Source organism: Anticarsia gemmatalis, chromosome 10 (genome assembly GCF_050436995.1).
Source record: "Anticarsia gemmatalis isolate Benzon Research Colony breed Stoneville strain chromosome 10, ilAntGemm2 primary, whole genome shotgun sequence".
Lineage (NCBI taxonomy): Eukaryota > Metazoa > Arthropoda > Insecta > Lepidoptera > Erebidae > Anticarsia > Anticarsia gemmatalis.
In genome coordinates, this window is record NC_134754.1 from 10,753,117 (window position 1) to 10,778,149 (window position 25,033).

General features: G+C 32.5%; 1 protein-coding gene across 2 annotated transcripts in view; it reads left to right on the forward strand.

Moving 5' to 3' along the window:
* Sb (serine proteinase stubble) overlaps positions 1-25,033 on the forward strand; it is a 159,440-nt gene that overhangs the window by 127,509 nt on the left and 6,898 nt on the right. For both annotated transcript variants that reach the window (XM_076119322.1, XM_076119323.1), the window contains exons 4-6: positions 23,457-23,621; positions 23,880-24,269; positions 24,633-24,890. In XM_076119322.1, coding sequence (XP_075975437.1) covers positions 23,457-23,621; positions 23,880-24,269; positions 24,633-24,890 — 813 coding nt within the window. The remainder of the gene's footprint in view (positions 1-23,456; positions 23,622-23,879; positions 24,270-24,632; positions 24,891-25,033) is intronic.

The window sequence follows — 25,033 nt, forward strand, 5'->3', positions numbered from 1 at the left end:
AATAAACGAGATTATCTCCTCCCAATGGGTATCTATTCGTAGTCCCGAAGGTGGTAAAAGTTCATATAAAATAAATAATATAGTTCAGTGACGTCATCACAATCAAAGGTTAACTTATATACAATACAAATATTGTAACGTCGCGTAATCGTAAATAACGGTGCACGGCGTAACGATCTGTAACTGTTACAAGATTGATCGTAATGATTGTCAGATGTAAACTAAGATTCGAACAATACAGTTACTATGATGTCATTGTATTATTTAATTTAAATGTATTTGTTTTTTTTTATTAAATAGCTTAATCGAATTAAGTTAAGACTGTGTATCTAACAATATCGTCTGTAGTATTAAAAAGGGCGATTTTCTGCTTCTGTCGAATATAAACAACCGAGTAGCTATCGATATTTTTTGTGTAAAATAAAGAGCCGCGCCTCTAGTGAGTTTCGTAGGAACTATTTTTTGTAGTGGAGTTAAAAAGAAAACCGATTCATTTTTAGCAGCAGGTAATTGTGATGATAATACTTTATTATTTATAAAGTAGTGATCTACGTCTTCAGAGAGAGTCTGTTATGCCATAAGGCCTCCGAAAAAACCCATAACTCATTTAAAAAGAAACAATATTTTCAGAAATCAAATAAAGTCTTCCCAATACAGTTACTACACGATTAAATCGTTAACATTTCGAAGGTATCGCGATATCAACGAATAACTACATAATTATTGGTAAAAAACTGTTGCTTCAACGACTTTCGACCCTTTTCCAGTATTGCGAATTTAATTTCGGTACGTGATTTCATGTACCGTTTGTCGAATTGTAAATGACCGTTCACACTGTGTTTTTGACTTGTCCCGCCGATTGACGCAGTGCGCCAATTGGGTTTAACACGCCGATGATGCGCAGTACGCCGATTGAACAGTCCTGTGAAAGGGATAAACCAATTTCAGTTTAGGTTTTATAATTGATGATAATAAATGTTTAACGCTTTTTAGCGGTAGTTTATTTATCCGTTATATTTTTGTGTGAGAATATATTTAGGCAAGCGAAATTTCATTTTAATTAATTGTTAATTATAAATTAAAAGGTTAGCACGTTAATATTAGCCATTAATTTCAAATTCAATTTAATTTAAAATTCTGGTTTTATTAATTTATCACATTTTTGATGACATTAACATAAACAACTATATTAAAATCTTTTAATTAATTACTATAAAAACTGTAATTAAATCCTTGGCATACTATTACATATGAATATTCATGAATTTGATATAATTAATTGAAATTAAATACATTCCAGATTTTATAGATTTCTCAATAATAAAATTGCGATAAAATCTTAAGAAGAATTTGGTTTCATTGCGTGGAATTTAAGTAAACGTTAGAAATACTATATTTAATTTTTCAAAGTATTTTACCCCGTAATATAACGGAATAAATAAACGTATCTTGCGTCATTACTTTAATGGAAATTAAATTCATATGAAATTTAAAATTAATTTTACCGATGACTGCCCCACTGCGCCGGGAAAATCTTACGAGTATGTCTACCACGCTGTGCTGGCCAAATACTGGTTGACATAATAAATAATTAGTATTTGCTAATTATTATTTAAGTTAATAAGACTTTGTTGATAGTTGAAAAGACACCAACATAATCATTAACAAAATCAAAACAAAAAAAAAAACAACAACTTAATTATAAATTGCATTAATACGCTTATATGTTATCTGTACCTGTACAATTGTCTAGCAAAGCGAAAATTAAGTCGCGATGATTAGAAATATAATCTAACAATACAAAACAAAAGACAATTTATAAGATCAGTAAAGCAAGTGTGTGTTCACCTTAACGCGCGATAAACGCCTATAAAATTTTATTTTATCTTAGCATTGCTCATATTCCTTGCTTTTTACGGCGCTTAAATTAAACTTGTTGAAATATTTAAAGCCTTATTTCGCAGATGAATGTGTAAGACGTGTCTGTGTTATAGCCTTTTTATGTTGGTTTTGTTAGAAAAATATAAATGGAGTCATTTAAAATTTAACACCATCTTATAACCGAGACACGGGGAGTACGGGCTCTGATTCGAGTTAATAAAATATTTGTGTGTATGTGTGTGACTTAAAAGTAGATAGATAATATCAAGCCTGTTATACCCAAAAATGCAGGCAGAGTGTATGAAATACGCCCAAGTTTCGCCATTAACAATGTTAGTCCGAAATAATAGGGGGCGAGCCTATTGCCGTATACTAGGCACGTTACGCACTTAATGGAGAAGCATTGCTACTTTGTATTTATAATTACGCTTTTTCGTATAAACTACTAAACGATCAAAAATTCCTAATTGATCTTATTCTGAATGTTTTTTTTTAATACTGCGAAAAACTATATTTTTGTTTTTGAGTGATACAACTATCATTACAAATTATAATCGAAAAAATGGCGGGTCAGTCAGTCACGTAGTCAAATATCTAAAACATTGAAAGAATTTCTAAAACTGCACTCTGCAACAAAAAATTCTAGAAAAGTAAAACTCGATAACAGTTTGGTCCGAAACAGAAATGCAATTTGAAAGCCTGCGACGAAATGCTGACTGCTCGTGCAATTCACGGTTCAACACAGTTCTTTTAAATTCTGTGTGCTAGGCGCTAGCAATTTGATGAAAATCGACTTTTACACTTTTTGACAACGAATTTTCAACGTCGGGAATCTATATTTAGATGAATTTTTTGATAAAATCGAAGAATCTGTCAAATACAGAATCGTTTTTAAGGAAAGTAATAAGTTATTGATGTTTTGATCTTTTCATTGCTAGATTTATATTAGACTTCTGTTTTATTATATGGATAGATAATAATCTCGCTAAAGAGCTGATTTATGGGAAATTGATCAACACATTCAGCGTCCTAATTGCGACTTTCTTTAACATTGCTGTTCATCAGAAATAACATAATTGACAGACATATAAATAGAGTTAATGCATTGAAAACTGCGATACCTTTTTTCTATCGATCCAAGCAAATTGAACCAGTCACGGTGACGCATTTGACAAATAAATCACGTTATTCCTAAAAAAAGATATAATGAAGTCCTAGGTTCAAAAACATGGCAGCTTATTATAACTGTCTAATATTTTTTGTCAAACATTCAACTTGTGTGATATCATCAACCATTTTCATAACGAATCTGTACGTAACTGTACTTTAACAAATACTTTTGTACCCGATTGTACCCTTGTTAATAATCTGTCAAATGAAATATGACAAATTCTCTACAATTTTATACTTGAAGTAGGTATTTTTATTTTGTCTGTGTTATACGTTTCAGTTCGCAAGTCATCTTAATTAATTTAATTGGTTACGTGTCTGTTTGAGGACGCAAGTGTGGAAATAATTAATGAAATAGAGACACCTTTGTAAATTAACGTGCGATGAAACAATTTTGTTCATTAATGTTGTTAAATTTGATTTTCGTGTATTTTTTTTTTACTTATGTGTGAAACGTTTTCAATCTTAATTATACTGTTTCAAAATTAATTGAAAGTGACAAAACACTGCGTAACTTATGACAGGATAATTAAGATTTTACACAATGCTTCGCCAGCAGCAGCTAGACTGAAGAGAAATATTAACTTATATCTGATACCTAATAATAGGTATCCGCTGAAAACGAGAGGCCCTAGTTCACTGCACTTGGCAAAATGTGGGGACTATACGCATCCTTATGTAGGTACCTAGGAATAGTTTTCTGCTAACCCGTAACTTTGTCGTGTATAATAATATCAACAGGCAATTTTTAATAATCTGTTTAAAAGATGATAAGACTTAAGATAAAGTTAATCCTTGTGTAATATCATCATTGCAAACCTTGCAATGTAATGTTAAAAGCTTGAAAAAGAGATTTAATAAATAAAATGTAAACTCATTTCGTCTTCGTTCAAATATTTCAAATTAAAACTTATTTCCGAAAAAAACTTCAAATAGAAGTAAAGTACCCAATTAGGAGAACGAAAGTCTATAATAAATTTATTTTTATACAAAAATAAATAATTGATTTTCGTCTCCTAATTGGCTCTCAAAGTAATTTTTTCCAAAGAAATTAATTTACTTAATTAATAGGTAACGATCCATTAGGTGGAATATTTAAATATGTATTATAACATGTTAATTATATACTTTTATAGCATAAACTTTTAACACCGTTTTGCTTGTCGCATAAATATACTAGTAGCTTAATTCTCTACCAGTATCGACTACAGACAATCGGCTAGCTATCTAGAAATTTTGTATAAAAATCTGATCAGTGCTTGTAACGGGCATCGTAGGACATATTTTGGCAGTACATTTTAAATGTCAAACTTTCGATACTCGACAGTACTGACTGTAGAGATTTGCGCTGTAGGTTTACAAAAGATGTTCGAAAGTCTAACACTAAAATACTTTTTTAGTTCGAAATTTCATTTAAACCGAACTTAGCAGTTTGGCTGACCTAAGCGCTGTTGCAAAATTTCATAGTACTAGTAGAGTATTTTGGCATTCATGAACGTAGAAGAAGCAGACATAACCATAGTATAGGTTCGTCTATTGTCTAAACTTATACGGTACCTGTCTTTCTGCAAATACCAACTCAGAATATTTAATGAAATATTTTGTTTGTACAAAGCTGTGCTGTATACGTATTACCATCGTATCCTCATAATCGCGTAAATTACGGTATCGTATGTGTGTAAAATTTAATTAAAATTGGATTAACAGGTGGTACTGGCTCGTATATAAAAATGTTCTACCGAAAAGCTTAAATTTACAGTTGCAACTGAAATTAAAACTTCGAAAGACTGGGAGATATTTTAAAACCCACATTTGGTAGTTCTTTTTTTGTCCATTGGAATTATAAAAATAAATAAATTTTGAGCACTCGATAACAAACAAACAAATCAACTTTTTCACGTAAATATTCTCGCAATTTACCGGTTCTATATCATATTATATACAAAAAAAATAATTAGTATATTAAGATGCTGATTTGGTAATTAAGCTAAAATTTCGATTTTTATTGGCTGTTTACTAGTTTATATGAAATATGGTCGTGATCTCAAACGGTACTGTAGATGTATTTAATTATTTGTAATAGATTATCACCTAAATATTTTAATATCGAGGTTAGGTTGTTTTTTATGTGTCTGTTGATTGGTGATATTCACACGGAGGAGGTGTTTGTTTGCTAGCTAATAGAGATGTCGTCTTAAACAAGCTTTGTTTAAGTTGTGGGTAAAACTAGTAGTCCACGCCTATTATGTTCATTATTATGTTTGTCTTTTTCACTCTTAATAGAGAATTCGTGTTGTCCTTGTTTTAATTGCCGTGTTTTGTTTAAGAGAAATTTTGTGTTAAAATCTGATTAAGTATTTCATTGTGAATAGTTAGTAAGGACGTACATTTATGGATGCTCTCAGCAACGTATGTATATGCCAAAGACAATTTCATTAAATAGGTACTAAATTTAAGACAACAATTACTTTAAAAAAAATATCACAACTTGGCAACTGAACTATAATTATGTATTGTATAGTCTAGCGTAAGACTAGTTTAGGGAATTTGTACGATGAACTACGTCCAAATAGACTTACCTCCGGTTTCTGAGGTACATATAGCGGTAGTTTATCTATTCAATAGCGTCAAATTTCATACAAAAAAAACACTATGGAATAGATAAATTTTATTCATTGTTTGAAGCTTCATTGGTGACAGTGTTAAAAATTTAATGTTTTTATTACATAATGTTATAATACTGTTTGCTTCGTTCACCACAATAAAATAAAAATAAAATAAAATAAACTACCGCTAAATGTACTCAGAGACCGGGGGCTAGTTCCTCACCTTAACCAATCACGCTTCATATTTTTCCTTCTAATATTAAACCACGATAAACAAACATGATCAAACCGCGTCATATCACCATACTTTAAACAGATTTTAACAAAAAATATCTATAGAATACTTTTTCTACTTATAACCACTTTGCTTCGTGTTTGTAACCACAGTTCTTGGCTTTTTTAATCCTATGTATAATGATGTCATAGTGTTGTAGTTTTTGTGTGCGGTTGCATCTGTGACTGTCCTGCGGTCGCATTTGCGACTGTTTTGTTGGTCGCACAGTCGCGCTTGTGATTGTTGTTGCATTGTATGTCTCTTTTTGTGAACAGTTTTATGTCTGCATTTGTTTGTAGGTTTAGGAGAATAATTTGTAGGTTAAAATAGCCAGAATTACCAATACTTTCCTAAACCTATTTTCATTGTTTCTGATAAGTAATGGTTGTTTGAATATAAACGTGGATGAAGTATTGGAAGTTTGGAAGGGTCATACCATAAGTGGCATTCTCTGGCTTCTATCTACCCCTGTGGGAAATAAGGCATGATTTTATGTTTTAAAAAAATATCTGTCTGAACTCTAACTTCAAACTATTTTCATGTAACATTTCATTAATAATAATACAGTAGTTTTACTGAGAAAACGTAAAATACAGACAGGTTTTTAAGAATTTGTAAGTACGTATAGATGAACGATTTAATTTCGATCATATCGTAAACATGAGCAATACAGTTAATACAAAGCTGATGGATATCCATTGTAATTGAATAGGCCAGTTTCTGCTGCAACAAAGTTGCAAAAACGTGCAACAGATATTAAACCCATGATTGACTCGTAAGATTATAATATGACTGCCTTAGTTGAATAATCCTGATAATATAACTAACTGCACTGCAGTTTGTGGGAATGCATGTATGTATGTTACTCTTCGACACCAAAATTACTTAACGAATTTTGATGAAATTTTGTACACAGATAACTTAAATTATAACTTGGATTAACACATAGAATACTTTTTACTCCGGAAAGTTATTTCACGCGGACTAAGTCCTGGACAGAACCTAGTTTTATACGAATTAGTGAACTCAAGTCACTTCTGAGAGAAGTCTATGCTGGATTTTTGAATATTTTTAACAATCGTCATCATGTTTTATCCTTACATAATCTATTTATTTGTCTAAACAGCATTAAAATTCGTTCAGTAGGTTCTAAGATTATTGCAACAACATTGCAACATGGCAGCGTACTTTTAATTTTTTAAAGAGATTTTGATGACGACATGAGGCTGTATCTTCAATCCACACATTACACAAAATTTCAACATACATTGAATTATCTGAACGTAACAACATATTCTAAGTAAAATAACAAAGTCGCAATCCAAAAAATATTCCGTAATTCCTACATTACTCTTTTGTTACCAAAAACCATTGACCAACAAGGATGTAACACTCATCATTACTTACGAAATCTTAGAAAAAAACGGTATCGCATCCCATTGTTTGCCAAAACTAACAATAGAAAACTACAGATCATTTATTTCCTACACCATTTGTAGTTCTATTGTTCGTTACTATCGCCTAAATTCAACGTAAGTCCATTGAAAACTTCAAGCGAAAATAATCCTTATACTGTTAGTAGTAGAGGTTAAAATTGCGTGTGTGTTTGAAACGTTAGAACGCGTAACATGTACAGGGTGTTGCAGTCTTAATTGATATGCCTTGTTTTTTGTTGGCAACGTTTTTTTTTGAAACGAAATTAATCGATGCTCAAATATAAAGTACGTTCCGTTATCCATTATGTTCCGATTTACGGTATTGATACGATTGTTTCTTTTTAATTTAATCTTACGGTTTGTTTTAATTAAACTTTTGATTCGGTTATATTATTTGGTTAAGAAATGTGAATTGAAGATGTGAATTGGGAGAATTTATTTGAAGATTACTTGTATTTGAGTATATGGAGATTGGAAGCACATCTTTTCTAGCGATTACTTTAAATGACGTATAGATACTGTGTTTTACTTCGTAGTTTTATTTATTTTTGTCGGTAACTTTGTTTAGTCTGGTAGAAAAAACTTCTAAGCTAACTAGGCGCGAGGTTAGAAAGTATGTGTATTATGTCATTTAAAAAATAATGTCTTCTACGAAACACGACCACAAAAACCAACTAACATGGACAATAATTATACACACAATGACATACTAAGCTCTATAAGGAAAGTCTCTATAAAACACCAAAAACAAACAACAGTATCATAATAACAAAAAAGCCACTCAAAATAATGCCCAATTAAATTACCTTTTAAAGTAACAAATTCAACCTTTCGACTTACAAAGGCCACAGACAAATCAAATTTTCTCCGTAATATGTAAGAAATATTAAATAAAGAACCTCTCCCTGGAAATAAGGCTGTTAAACAGGAAACGAACACCTCTGTCTCTCTGATTGAACAAAAAGAAAAAAGACTGAACTCATTACCTTTTATAGGATACTAGCTTTTACTCGTGACTTCTCTCTCTTTGTAGAGGTATATTTTTTGCTTAAAACAAATAACCTTCAGTTCTATTATAGGTCATTTGGTTGCAGACTTCTTTAAAATTATAAATACCATAATAATAATACCATATTTCATGCAAATAAATAATTTGATTTGATTGAATAAAATCTATTATCCTAGCGAAGAATATCTTAATCGATTAGCTAGATAGTTTTGCCGTGTAAATTAATTATAGAAACATACACATACACTTTTTCTTACCGCGCTGCGGGTCCCACTGCTGAGAAAAAACCTTACTTTTTAATTTATTGCTAGGTCAGAATCAAATGTAGTATTGTGTAGTATTAGTGGAAAATTACAAGAGATTTTCTTAGAAGAAAAAGGTGGATGCTTTTCGTAATTTCAAGGAAGACTTCATTAGGTTTGAGATCTTTTGAACGAACTTAAGTAGATTGATTTAATTTAAACTTATCCAGGTACTCGACTTTTGATTAAATGACTATTTTCGTATTTCAAGAAACCGGATTTCTTGATTACATACTATTTGACTTTTCAAACACATTACTTATTAAAGCAAAATAGAATTTACATTTATTTTAATACCGACTCCTTCCCGTTAGTTCGTTAACGTAGAAAGATTTTCCAGGATGTATGTAGATTATTCTAATGTTAATTCTGATTATAAAACTGTCTGTGTGACTAATTTCATATAGGTTTAGTGTTTTTGAGTGAGAGTGCATCAAACATCCATATAGCTGGATACTACCTTGAGATAATATGTATGCTTAACTTATCTGCGGGCTTATCACGTATCTCAGTTGACAACTAGTGTACGTCAAATTGATCGTCACTATTCAGTACATTGCTGCTTTGGTGAGACATATTAATCACTATATTCTAAGAAAAAAAATAATGTACAGCGCAATGGCTTACAAATAGAATGTCAACTGAGATACGCGATAACCCCCTGATCGTTAACTGATTGTTGAATACTACTGGTTATTAAAGTCAGTAACAGAATAAAGCATAACTAATGTATGTTGTACAATATGCGGAAGATCTTGCTAAAATCTATCCTTTTAAAAATATCCTGCCTTAATAGTTCTACATGCATAAAATAACGCCTATTTTCCTAGTGGCAGCAGAGACCAAGGAATATATTCCTTTAATCCTTTTACTTTTCATCAATAAATAACGAGCCATGTTTTCATACTCTCAAATTAATTCAAGCTACAAAGATACTAACAGTATATAAGTACCATTCAATCTATTTACTTAAATTGTTCTAGGTCTCTCATTTACATAGGGGTTCAAAGTAGACTTAAATATACAGAGGGACTAATGGATACGGGACGGATCGATTTACTCAGTACTTTATGTTATTGAGGCGATGGAACTAGAGTAAAGGATCAAATATACAACTTATATAAGTTAGTTTGTATACTTTGAGGAATAATCAAGACTTCATATTAAAGAGAAATCAACACTTAAGCTAAAGATTTTAGATTTCAAAGTTGAAAGGGAATTTTGTTTTACAATTTGCTGTGTAGTGATAGTTGTTGTTTCTTAGTTATAATTTAAAGTGATCAGATTTACAAAAGGGGTATGAAATACTCCACTCTTTGGTTTCATACTATAGTTAAACCTATAGCTATAGACAGACTTTACCAAATTTCTAGGCTGCTACTCGTATTAAAAATATTCCAATAGAAATTCGAAATACAGAAATATACTTTGCTCATTCTTGGACTCAAAATTCAGAACAAAAAGGCACTAAAAACACAAAAAAGATCCCATTCTATGAACAATAATGTACCAAACATAATTTTTATAACAGCTTCCCGATACAATCTTTTACCGTCATCAAGAAAATGCGTCATAAATAAAGCTCTCGCGGTCTTAACTCCTGATTTACTTCTTGTCTTCTCCACGCCTACAAGGCTTGTGTAATTGTAACCTTAAAGAATAATTGTAACCCCCAGGGCTATTTAATGCCTAGTCCCGCAAATCACATTGATTAAGAATACAGATACCCTGTCGTACGAGCCGTTTATTAAACTTTAGTTTCCGCAAACTGGAGACCCTACCATTTGTCAGATTTGGTGATAATGTTTCGATCAATTTGTTTAAGATGATACGATCTGTTTTGGTCGTGAATTGTTGAGAGTCGAATTGGTATTTGCTATCGGTACTGCTTAAAATGAATTGGAAATTATGCTTTGTTTGTTCATACATATTTAAGTATAAATGATCAGAGATTTGTAAAACTTACTATTTTACAAATTATAGACAATACCTGGACACGTACCAATGATAATGTAGATATGAACACGTCATAATGAACACAAAGAATAAAGAGTATGTAACAAAAGCTAAATCTGATTATTAACCTTGTCAATACATTTATTAACATTTCAATGTGTATGATAATCTAAATGCAATGGCAATGGCGTTAATTGGATCATCCTTATTATCATTTCAAGTTTTCTAAACATAGTACATGACATTTAAAAACACTTATCTAAAGTGTTCATTACATTCTAAAATTAATTCACTTTTTAAACAGCCTTGTAAACCTGATGTTTAGATTATAATCAGGCAATTTTCCTTCGAGTTTTCCATCGATAACTCATAGTAGGAACTCGTAAGAATATGTTGAGCGTCCTTGGTATTCAACGGTATCCTGGATCTTAATAGCTACTGGTTTTGACGCATTAAAATTATGACCGCGGCTAGAGAAATAGTTGAGCTGTTCAGTGTTCACGTTACATTCTAGGGCTACTACTTGAAGTTAATTTTGTAAGAGTTCCGAATGTACAACAAAGCTTTTTGCTATAGTCTTATAAATGACTGTATTAAGGTTCATGAAATATAATTGTAGCGAATGAAAATGAAGTTTTACGATTTGGTGACTTAGATGAAGTCACCAAATCTTAAAACTTCACTTTATCTGATGTTTAGTGTAATTCTGTCTAGCTTGTTGACTCTGCAACCATAGCAATCCTTGGCATCCCCCCTTTCTTGTCATCTCCCACATTGGTAGAAACTTTAAATCATAGGTATAAGTTTAATCATTTGTTTAGCGAACAAATCTTCAGTTTATTGGAAGTCCATATTTTCAAAAAGGAAATAACTCTTTCTAAAGTTCGAAACTTTACTTACGCGTTTACGTTCGTTGTACTAAATTATCTTCCATGATTCATCTCCCCTATAGCAACCCTATCCTGGCTCCTAGGTTCTAAGACGACGTAGTTAACAGTTATTTTAACTGTTATTATAACAATTAGCCATGTTATTGGCCGCTCTCCTATTTTGATAACTAGCTGCCTCGGTTCACACTATTTCATAGAAACTGTTCCATGATATAGATAATAACTATGCTGATAAGGATTTCATATAGCGGCTTTAGGTAGGCATTTAATAATTTAATAGGGAGTAGTTAAGTATTCCCTATTATCGTTATATCATTGTTATACTAATTCTTTTAAAATCGTGAATTCTGCCAAATATTTTTTTTGGAATCTACGTTATCTATCAATTTCATTAGCGTTTTATCGAATATTTTTATGTTATTACTAAGATTTTAGTGATTTAATTCAAGCGTTTACATTGTTTTCTTAGTATTTACTAGAGTTTAAGGTACAAAATTACGATGACCATTTCTATGATGAATTAATGCAATACCTATCTTAAATTAACTTTAAACAATTTAGTTACATGTATCATTTTACATTTTTACTCAATTTCAAATCCTAAAGACAAATCCCACAGAGTGACAAGTCAACAAATTGCCAAAATAAAAAGGTTCTGAAATAGCCATTCGGTACAAAATGATCAAGGTACGTGCTCCCCCGGGACAGGTAAAAAGTCCAGTATTAGATTGTGAAGCCTTCAATTGAATTACTATTACACATAAAGGGCAGGAAAAGGGCAACCTTTTCTGTTTCAGACTTAGGGATTTCAAGATTTTTTGGGTTAAAAACAGAGTAGCAGAAAATTCTGACTTTGAAAGTGATACTCATTTTATTTTGGCTTGCATACATACGTCATACATACATACATATATGCATACACATATAAATATATACATAATTACATAAATACATAATATCACGCTTATTTCCCTTAGTGATAGACAGAGGCTAAAGAACACCACTTGGTATGGTCCGTGCAAACTTCTTTTACATCATTCACATTAATACATTTATTGTCATAAGACTTTCACAGAAAAACTTATACTTAAGTATATTGCACATCTCATATAGTTCTAGTATATAAGTTTGAACCGTAAATGGAGTGGTCGTGAAAGCATAGTTCACGGCTGGCTAAGTGCTACACACCTTTGAAAACTTTTCATAGTAAGCTTTCTACTACGTCAGTAAAAGCAAGCCTTTAAGACATGCTTTATTTTTCTATCTTACTTGCATTAACGTTATTCCTCCGGTGCAAAATTAGTCGGTATAAAAATAATGAAGTCTGTATGTTACTCGAGGCCGTAAATTATAGTTATCTTTGTAGACAATTTTATCGGAAATTGATTAGAGGCTTTTTGATAATTGAATAACACACGTACTTAAATTATAACTTTCGCAAGTGTCGTGGCACGATAAGTGTGTACAGTGAAAACTTTATATAACACACAATAGGTTTCGTTATAATTTTTATGTTGTGTAGTCAAATTAATCACACAATTAAGTCGTTAAAACAACGTTTATGTACAAAAAAAAAACAACACAGCGAAACTCAACTCAAATCCGCAGCCATTTGTTACGGCATAAACACAAAACAAACAAAAACATTTGCACAATTTGACGCGAAACATCAAACAAAAACCAAAAATGTGGCGCAAAAATTTTGGTACTTTCGGTGACATATACGACGAGTATCAAGAATGGTGAAAACCATTGTTAACACAGAAATAAGGCTACAGTACCATGTCCTAATGTTACATAACCCTATTGTTGGAAAACAAAAGGGTTTAGGAAAATATAATTCAAGTTATTAAGGCCAAACGATTCACGGTCTAGTTTTTGATAAAATAATCTGATTCGTAATAAGGTGTAACAAATGTATTGTGTAATATTTCGGATGAAATGTTGAAATTGTCTCTAATGTTGTATGATTATGATGATGTTTTGTGTTAGCTTGATGAAATATTAAACAGGGCAGTAATGTAATGAAATGACTGTCATTTGTGTCTTTGTTTCAAGGAGTGAAAGAGGACAGGCATAAGATAAATAAAACATTTTATATTATGATCCTTATTGATTTGATTTTAACAGTTTTTTTATGAACGAATTTACAGTAATGGATTGTAATTCAGGCACAAATATTTTTATATCAATTTTAAAGTAATTTTCGAACTATATAGTTTTCGTAATCCTTAAGTTTCGGAGAATAACGAGACTTAGCAAAGTTTTGAAAGTAAGGCGAAAGACATATCGTGAGCAAAACTTAGAGAGACGAAGTAATTTTTATAAATTTTGTTAGCTTCAAAGAGATCTGAAAGGTAGATGGAGACTCTAATATTTTTAGTAGAAAAAAATATGGTAAAAGTTACACAAATAGATTCAAGTAACAAGTAAATTGATCACAATTATATCATTCAGGTATATTAAGCATAAAATGTACGACAAGCACAATTCATTATCAGTTCAATTTCACACAATTTTTCTTGTTATTTCTCTATTGATTCCTACAGACCACAGCCTTTTTTTGCTGATATCCAAAAAGTAGAAGGTTCCCAATTAAAAACTGAAAATATAATAGGATACAGGACTGTATTTTGCTTTTAAGTCTTTATTTTGTAATAATTATTTAAAAAAATAATGTAATTTCTCTATGTTGAGGACGTAACGCCGTTTTTTGCTCAAGAACATGATAAAAGGAAACTACCGCAAATAACTCTCTTAAGACGAAAGTGACCAATCTCGAACATTATTACGTGTTATCGGAACAAAAGCGAGACACTTCCACACATTGTTGTATGAGGAAGCGTATGTAAGTGTATGATACACTCCTTATTGTTCTACAAATGAGTTAACTTCTCCGTGCTCACGTAATGTAACGACTTGATGCTATCTCATATTGCGTTTAGTAGGGTTTGAATTCTACTTTTCATTTGTTTGTAAAATTATTTTTAGAAAGACTAATGTTAGGTATGTTTATTTTCAGATAGGTGTAGTGTACAAAAAATAGGCAGATGAAATAAAAATGTTACACATTTTATAAAAAGATTATTATCACCAGCTTGTAAGTGAAATTGGTGAAAATTGGTGACATATACTAGTAACATAATATAGAATCATAGATTTAAATGATTATTTTTGTATTTTAGATTTGAAGCTCTGGAAATTGATTCAGCATTTTAACAACCTGCAGAGAGATTTTTCACCACTATTGATTCTTCAACGACTTGCAAGCTTTAACGAAAACCTAATGAATATTAAGTAGGTACATTTTAAATAACATGCTATCAGTACCCGATAGTACCGGCTATAGAAAATCGCGCTACTGATAATTTAAAATTATTATGTGTCTTTCTAATGCCCACTAAGCACCACTTCATAATCGAACAGTAAACAAACTTGCCTTTCCGTTTTATAAGATCAGCTGGTTACTCCTGACACTCGAATCTGAATTATTTTTTATTAGATTCGAGCATTACTAAATTCGTAACCCTAAATTCCAAACAACTTTAACTGCCTCTGTGTACTGATTATGAGGGCTCGGGTTCTATTCCCGGATCGGGCAAAGTGCGATTGGTCTTGTCATATTTATATTATCATATTCCTCAATAGTCTGGTAACGTCTAGAGTTTGGTAGCGTCTCCGATAAAAGGCAATAGTCTCGCCCCTACTACACGGGTCAAGCATTGTTAATAAATGGCGAAACGAATTAGGAGTTTAAAAAGTTCGAATTTGACATTAGCTCGAGTCCGCAAAGAATGAATTCAGTTTCGCGATACAGTCGATGCCATCGAGTATCGAGAGTATTGACTATACATTTAAAATGTACTGCAAAAATAGTTTCTACGGTGTCCGCTAGAGGCGTTGATCAGATTTTACAAAATAGTACGTTAAAAATTAGAATTCGAGAATTGGTAGTAGCCAGCTGTTCACAGTAAGATTTTCTAGTTATCGCTATTAAAGCCCTCAGTAATTTACATCATATCTGTCTTGAGGCTAAAACTATTCCCGTTTATGTTTCTAATAACGTAATTACTGACCATGTACAGTCGTTGGATGCTAAACACTTGATTCTTAATGTTTCCTTTACGTTCAATTTATGTTAATTAAAAAGAAAACTTAATGAAGTTAAGTTTTAGTATAGTTTAAACCTATTTAATTAGAAATGCTGTAATCGGTGTTAATAGTACACGAGCTTATAAAATGATGTCTGTAAATTGATAGTTATATTTAATAATAAAAATATCATTAAGTATTGGCAGGAAAAAAATATTCTTAGGCCAACCATTACTAGTTTTATAAGAACAAAAACATTCTTATTTCATATCCGCTACGCATACTATTCGATACAAAAGTTCCAAATCAATCTCATTATCGAAGTAAAGGCAACGACATCGCATTATGTAGGGCTTAGTTAAATAGCCTTTCATTACGCCTGTACTGTCAGCGGTACGTCTCGAAAGTAAAAGTAATCCGCTTTCCCACATCGCAATTCAAACACGACCAAAAAACCTTGTCCTCTGTGAATTAGTTCAACCTTCACCCTACATTATTCAAGCTCCATTCACGTTTCTTCATGATTATTCAACACGTGCCTCCCGAGACAATCGACTTTTCCAACACATTCCAAATTCATTGCCGGTAATCTTCTATGACATAACAAGACATTGATTTATGCCCGTCAATGTACGCGCAAGGACGACGCCGATACAAAGCACGTAACCGTTTGAAAGCGAAAGTTTAAGTCCAAAGGGATTCAACGGTTATTCCTCTCGTGCTCATTCATAAATCAAGTGCGACAGGGGACGAGACTTGCCTTAATTGACAGGCCTCGTTTTAAACTAATTTTGAACTTTAAATTCAAGTGTCAAGGTTCATTTTTGTAAGTGGAATTGGGCTCGATTTGAAAAGTTTACTCAAATGTCCAACGTTTTCGGAAAGGTGGACTCTCATTGAAGTCGTCAGTGAAATGAGATATTAAATAATTCAACGTATTCTTGAGTCGCTGGATAAAAACAGAATTTTTGCAATTCTCTCTGATGTTTTTCAAGTTGTGATATACATAATGAGACCTTTTTCTCGAATTGTCCCTTCGATATTATGATAATGCGTCTTTTGGTACGATATTTCGGTGCTCTTTTTGATTTATCTCAATAGATTGCATAACAGGAGCTGGAAGTGTAAGCCAGACAATGAATAACATTTATTTTTCAATAAAAAGCTGTATATATGTATCTTCTAATAAAATGCAGCCAAATTTTTCTCTGCCACGCATATGAACATATAAAACTAACACATCCGTAGTTGCTTTACGATCTACAATTAACATTGGTTCAGTCTGTCTTGTCAGTTTATCAATCTGATATACTTTTATACATAAAAACAAGTCCTTAATCTCCCAAATTCTTGATCAAAAAGAAACAAGTCAAAAAAATGCATGAGTTATTTCAAAAATGAAGCGCCTTTGAACAAAGTATGTCCGTATCAACAAAGGAGCGATACAAAGGTAAAATTGTCATTGTAAACAAAACGTAAGTACCCTTATACAATCTCAACAGGAATGAGCTTCCGTACAGGGAAGGGAACACAGGAAAATGACATCCAGGAAAGAGATGCGAGGGACGGATGCAGAGTAATTTTACAACGGAACAAACATGTAAACTGTTTGACTGCTTCAAATGTTTTGAGGTTATGTTCAATTTGTATTTGACGTTTGTGGAAATGACAGTTGTTAATTAAATGGAAATGCTTGATAGAAGACAATTTTGATGCTAATGTAATTTTGGCAAGTTTTATGTTATTGATGAATTTGTTTTAATATTGTTGAAACAGTAATAATTAAAAAAATATATAAAGAAATATTTTCTATTAACTAACCTTTCATTTAAAAATTAACGACTATAAATACAAATATTTTAATATAACCTTTTCATTAACAATATTTCTGCACAAATGTGTTACGATTATCGTTTCTCCCTATCTCAATACTCAACACAGGATTAAAAAAAGAAAAAACAAAACACATTTGCATTACAAAAAAAAAACTAAACATGTTGTTATGGCTTGTCCATCCAATATTTAATCCACACGCAATGCACTATCATAAAGGCATCATCTAAAAGCAATATCTGGAATAAAATAACGCCGACAAAACTACTAATGAACATATTTTTCATAGATCTAGGCCCAGTTTGAAAGGATACAGGCTGGAGATAAGGCTGTATACTTCATAAATAAGCTACAGATCGAGATATAAATAAGTTAAAAGGGACTCAGAACTGTTTCCTTTGCCTTAATTAGAGGTATGATAACGTTACACCTGTTCGTCAAAGATTTATAAGATTGTGTGGCCTATTTTTTGAAGTAAAATATATTTTCTGTATTATACATTTCATTTCGTACAGAACGTTGAGGTTTAGTTACGGCTTATGGTCAAAAATATAAACTTACATGAGTTAGGACTTCAATTTGATAATATTATGTTTACCTAAAATTGTGTTTGTAAATGTATGCAGGGAGAATATTATTTACATGTATAAGAAAAGTTGTTACGTGTTTTTTGCTTTAATTGAAGTCAATTTACAGACATGATAAACAAAAAAAAATAGACACACTTTATAATCATATTGACAAGATAATTGTATTTATCAATGACAAATATTATAAGTAATAATCTAACTACACTAACCAGAGTACAATTGCATGTATCCATTTTGATTTTCAATTGATAGTATCTTACGATTATTGTATTTCATCAACATTTCTAAACAAAACACAGCCGATTTGTGACTTTTCCTTCGAAGTTTAATCAAGACAACGATAAATTCAGGTCGAACAATTGAATCTCAAGGGATTCATTGATCTCAAGTGTGATTGGGGTTTTCCTCTCAAATCTCGGTCTGTAGGCCAGGATTACAACTGTTTTTAGTACACAATTGTAGTTTTTGTGACCCGCTGGGATTTTGTTCAGGTTTTCCTAGAAACGAATTTCAGGTAGAATTGTAGTTGCTATTTTTATTTTTATTCTCTTTCGTTTTCTATTAAAGTCAAGGTAAATACTGTTTGGGTTGCTGTATTTTTCTTTATTGATAAAGTTTACTAGACGTATATAAGTTTATTAGACGTACATATGTTCGGTTTAAAAGTGCTGTATGATTGTTCTTTGCAAATTTCTAGTTTATCTATAGATTATACCCATGCTCTCACATTATAAACGCAAAGTATTTTTTTAGTTTCTGTGATGTAATCCGAGAATAATTTTCATTTTCTTTGCCTGGCAAAAACCGAAAACGGTAGGAACACAAAAAAAAACAAATTTAAAAAACAATGTCCATTGAAATTGAGTATTATTAACACTTTATTGCCGGTACTTCTCAGACCAAAATATAAAGTTCTATCTAATTTTAAAAGGAAAACCTCCGTATAATTCTTGAAGTTAAACCTAAATATTCAACGGATATTGCGCTGGATGTATATATTCTGTTTTATCAAGCATCCTGTCAACGACATAACGGAAAATGGGTATAAAGCAAAGTAAAGATGATTGTAAGCTGAGCACACACTTTCCCCGGGCGTCGCGTGCGCCGATCGCATCGATGAAGCCTTCTGCAGAACGAGCTTGTAGACACGGTTTAAGTTATAAACTTTTTAAATTAGGATATTGTCATTTGGCAGTGAACTTTTGAAGTTTTCTTCTATAGAGGGTATGGGTATCATGTAACGAAATGAGAAAAATTATGTACCTAGGTGACAAAGTAAGTCTAGATTGACTTAAAATAAACTTTTTGCTATTCGAATACATACACTTTAGTATGTTTTATAATTCTTACGCATTGCTTTTTTTTTCTGTAGGCTGACAAAGTATGAAAGATTGAATTGTGTGATGTCTAAAACTGAACAACAATGATATTTAAGCCTAAAAGCTAGAATAAATGAGACTTCCATCGATTTTTCTTGACAACTCTCGTTTCAAAGTGGCTCCTACATTTATCAGCAAAATCTATGGACTAGTTACATTACCCGCTCAATCTTATCACTTAAAACAGTCACCTACAAACCGGTAGCCAGTCCCAGCGCACTAACTCACAATATATTACTAACAATTTATCGCTATTTGAAAATTATTTCTCGATGAAAATCCAACGTTTAACAAAATACGACTTGAAATCGTCGAGTAAAGATGAGGGAACGGGTTATGGTTATATCAGCTGTGTCGACTAGTTTATAGTTATTGCTATGTAATGTTACTGCAAATCTGATATTGTGAGGACAGGCCAAGTTTATTGGTCTGTGTTATATTGACGATGTTGCCGATTGTACGGAATTTAAGTTACACGATAAAATTGTGTTTTGTGTTGTTAGAAGGTACACTTGGGAACAATTTTGTAAAGCTACGCAACTACTGTAATTTGTTGACATCATTTTCTTAGACAGCTATAATTGTAACGATTCTTTACAGTCGGTACTGTCGACAGTTTGACATTTAAAATGTACTGCCAAAATAGTTCCAACGAAACCCACTGGAGGCGCTGATCAGATTTTCAACATTTTTCGATAGCTAGCCGGTTCTCGCTAAAATCGAACCGAAGAAAGCAATTAATTAATTGATTACTATACGATTAATTAATTGCTTAATGCTTTTTTGAAAGAAGCATTATTGCCCCAATTAGATAAGCTTTATCACCTATATGAACTTTAAACTATGTTTTCATGATGAATTCGTAAAGTGCTTAAAACATCGAAGAAATGGAATAAAAACAAATTTACGTTTAGTAAGTTTTACCACTAGCGTACAAAACTTTTATTAAAGTATAAATTGATGGATTGATTTTATACGTGTGTTGGATTGTACTTTCGTGTTATATTGTTCAGTTTATTGTGTGTAAGATATTGATAGTCCTGGCAATGCGGTAACGATGTTTTCCTGTGCTTTATGACCGAGATACCTGTTAGTGTATTGGCTGTATACGTAATTTTGATTTAGAGTTTTAGAGTATTATATATTCTTTAGACTTCTTCTAGTTTTTATTTTAAGTAGATCAATCTAATATACATTCATAGTATCGCGCTTGTTAAACCCGAAGGTATAGGCGGAAGTGTATAACTTACCCTAAACCCAACTTATAACTTAACCCAGATTACGAATATACGAAAATAAATGAAAAAATATGTACAAAGGTTGCTGAACCCACAGATCGTTTACCGACCGAAGCTACTGGCTATGAGCGCAAAAACAATACACATTAATCACAAATTAACTATCAAACTGTACTGACATCGCAATAGACAGCTTGACAATCGAATTTAGACCGAATAATATCAATACATGAAATACGTTATCGGCAGTTCGATTATTTACGTAAATCCAGGCCATCCCTCACAGTAAGAAAGCTATAAACCAATTTCATTTTCTACAATAAATGTCTGAAATTGAATAGTTTCGAAAGCATTCATTGTTCTGCTTCTCATCTCGCTCGAGGCCTTGCCAGTTTTAAATAGAGCTAAGAATAGAACGGTTAGGTGCTTTTCATAGTTCAGATGGAAATGGGGAGTGGAACAAAAGTGGGTCGTATTTCAAGACGAATTCAAAAACTTGGACCTTGGTAGGATTGTTCAAAAAGTTCTAGCTGTGAGATGCTTTTTTAGAGAACTTTAGTCTATTAATCTTGTTTTTATAACAGTTTAGAGTTAATGCTCCAAGGCTTTTTATTAGTGTGTCTGACCGTTTTAATATCTAAAACTTACGTACAAAAATAATGACACATCTGATTTTGGTTTTATAAAAAGTTCTCAATATAAATTAAAAGCGTAGGACGTAACCTAAATTTTCTTTATAAAAAAATACGTTAAGATCTTGTTTAACGTTGATACTGGTATTCAGCTGCATCCGATGAGACTGGAAGCCGACTCCAACATAGTCAGAAGGAAGGCTAGGCTGATTTCTTTAACGTAAAACGGAACCTAAATATATATTCTAACATTCCCTTAAGTTTTTAAAAGTAATAGTAAGTAGTAATATAATTATAGCACTAGCCAAATATTCTATAATCATCAACGCTACCTATAAAAATGAAGTTAATAAAGTGGCCTCGTAATAGTGTTCGAGCCTGTCGCTACTCGGCCGAAGTCTATAATTTATTAGATCCACTTAGTACCACTATTATTTACTTGTACGTTACTAAAGTCTGCTTGTTGTCGCTTCTAAACGATTGTGCTAACCAATTTTTTGTCACAACGGTACTCGTTATAAAGTGACGATTAATAAGCGTTAATTTGAGTGATTTATCATTATTTTCTCAAGAATAACATCAAGTATAAAACAAAGTCGCTTTTCACTGTCTGTCTTCATGCATGCTTAGACCTTTTAAACAACGGAACGGATTTTGATGACATTTTTATAAGGAAGATTAATTGAAGGGAAGGGTTTTTTAACTTATTTGAGAAGTTTATTGATTTTTTTTTAAAGAGTCTTGAGATAATTAATCTATTTAAATAACGATGGTGCTTACTTCTACATAATCTGAAACGAAGTGATAAAATAATAGGTACTATAAACCATATATAAAGCATGTTGTATCGCTTCTTTCGCGTCTTACACTTTTCACTCAATAATTTTGAACTATTTATGGCTAAATAAGAGTAATTCGAATATCAGCGGTATCACGTAAGCTAGTTCTAACTCTGCTTAACATGACCACCATAAGAAAAAAATACAGTAGCTCCATAAAAGGCAATATTAATATAAATTATGGTAATAATTTTGGCCATTATGGGCTATAAACACGTTTGGCTTAATACAAGTGCGAATTTTAATCTGCTTCGTACTCATTTACAAGCTATATAATATGTTCTAAGAGGGTCCGAATAGAACTTGCAAATGCCTAAGAACTCCCCTAGACAGTTAATAATATTGCGCAATGTTGTGTTTTTCACAGACCTTATATTATGCAATATTTTTGAGATAGGAGCTGACGTTCAAATTGATTGATCGATATTGTGCGATATTTATTGATCGTGAAAAAGCGGCCTGCGACTGGCTTTAGTTGCTATCCCATGTAGAAAAAACTATCGATTTTTAATTAGTATAAATAGTAATTTCAGTTAGAATATTGTCAAACGTAGCCTGGATAGTGAAAACGTGGCCGGTATACGGCAACAGGCAGAAGATGGGCACATACACATCTGATTAAACTATAAGGCTTAATAGACGGCATGATATAAAAATAAAAAAGAATTCAAACACAAATCGAAAATGTTTTTTTCTAAATCAGTCTCAAAAACACAACCTATTTAGCATTCTGTTTCTTCAGTTACGGTACACAGATGGATCAAATTCCGCCTCCGGCAAACCGTTTGTAGACCACCAGTTGAAAATTTATTGGCACCACCCTCTCCCTCCTCGTATGATTTACAACAATGGGTGTAACAAAACGTGCTTCAGACTAGCCGATTAGATTGTCCGCAGCATTCTAGCTCGCATAAAATAGAATCATACGCGAAATGGAAAATAGACAATGCATTTAGTTGTGAGATTTTAACGGTGCGGAGTTATGAGAAACCGCATTAGTGTGGCCTTCTTTTGTTCGGTAGTACTTCGTAATTGACTACTGTACGAATTGCAATACCTGGTTGTTTCGATGTAATATAGTATCGTTATCATTACTAGAAGAATAGGGTTTTGAATTTTTGATGCTATTGTATTGTGTGAGTTGTCATTTAGGATTGAAAATTGGCTTAAAAATATTTACTTTGAATTTTTTTTATATCTAATCTTAACTAAGTACTTCTTCTTAAAACCGTTGGGCACGGAATCGGTGATTTGGATTTTGGTGTTTTTGGTCTTGTTTATCTGTAGCGCATTTTTGTAACCTTACTTATCAAAATGTTTATTTTTCAGGTTACCAGATGTCGCGCAAGTCGTGCGTGGCGGGCGGCGCGCGCGGCGCGTGCATGTGGGTGCAGGAGTGCAACCGAGTGGGTGGTACACATGCAGGAGTCTGTGTCGACGGGTTCATGTTCGGCTCCTGTTGCCGGTTGCCGGACAAACCTGTGCATGTGGAAGGTAATCTCAGAATTCAGTTTACCCTCGTAAAAAATACCGGCGAAAAGAACGAAATCACATAACTCTAAACTAAATTCTTGAACCCCCAGTGAAGGGTGATAATGAAACAGTTGTATTGATTAATATAAAATTATCTTGAAAATATCTAATTAACAGAAAGATGAAGAATGTTACTCATGCACAATTATTACGACAAGCCAGGCAATTCATTAAGTATGTAATTATCTTTTTCTCATAAATTTTTCATAATATTTTCAGAAACTACAACTGTCACAGTTTCGGAGCGCACGTACTCAACGCCATCTAGTACAGCATTCACCACAACTCTTCCGCCAGAGACTACACAAACCATCTCGCGGCCCAACAGTAACTGGCAGACACAGAGGCCGTCGTTCATGACCAAACCAATAGATGGCGGGCCTACGTCGTACTCCTACCGCCCGCCAGAAATAAACTTACCTTCATTAGAACAAAATAGTGATATAGTTAATAAAATACCTTATAACAATGTAAATAAATACCAAAATGTAAATAGGCCTAGCGAGGAAACTAGTCCCCACAATAAGATTTCGTCTAGTCTTAGCATATTGTCTGGCGCGCGGCCTATGGCCGTCTCAGAGCAACACGCTGATAACAGCATCAACTCGGGTGAGTATCATTTTAGTTTACAATGATAATACTAGATGTCACAACATAGTAATATTCGCTTGTTCAAAATTTGCCAAACCAAAACATTTTTGCATCTGTTTTTAACGTGAACACTTGTGGTTCAGCCAACAAAAAATAGATGGCAGTGTATCTAAATAAAATTGCAGACTTTAGGTCCTAAAATAATCATTGTTCTCAAAGGTCTGAGTTCGATTCTCGAGACACATATTTGTTAAACTTACAATGTGATTAAACTTATGATTAATGTACAAAGGTCTGAGTTCGATTCTCGAGACACATATTTGTTAAACTTACAATGTGATTAAACTTATGATTAATGTACACCTCACACATCTTTTCCAGCACAATTCATATCGCGGCCGAGCAACCTGAACACGATACATTGGCAGGCGACAACAGAACCTTCCTTCATCACCAAGCCGCGGCCATCCTGGGATAAGCCAGTTGGAAAACCAAAGCCCACAAAGAAATTCCCGACGACGACAAGCAAACCACACAAGAATCATATAAAGCTGAAGGATCCAGCAATGAATATGATAAACAGGACTGAGGAGTCTACACAAGCGCCGGCACAGACTACGGCGGCTACTAATGTTGTTGGTAAGATGATCTTTTTTTTGAAGACAACACCCGCACTAAAAATTGCTCTTGTGTCGCGGAGACTTTTACGAACACACAAACAACCCACACAAAGTACAACCATACCTAATAATTTTTTTTGTGAATCGCACAAATAATTATTA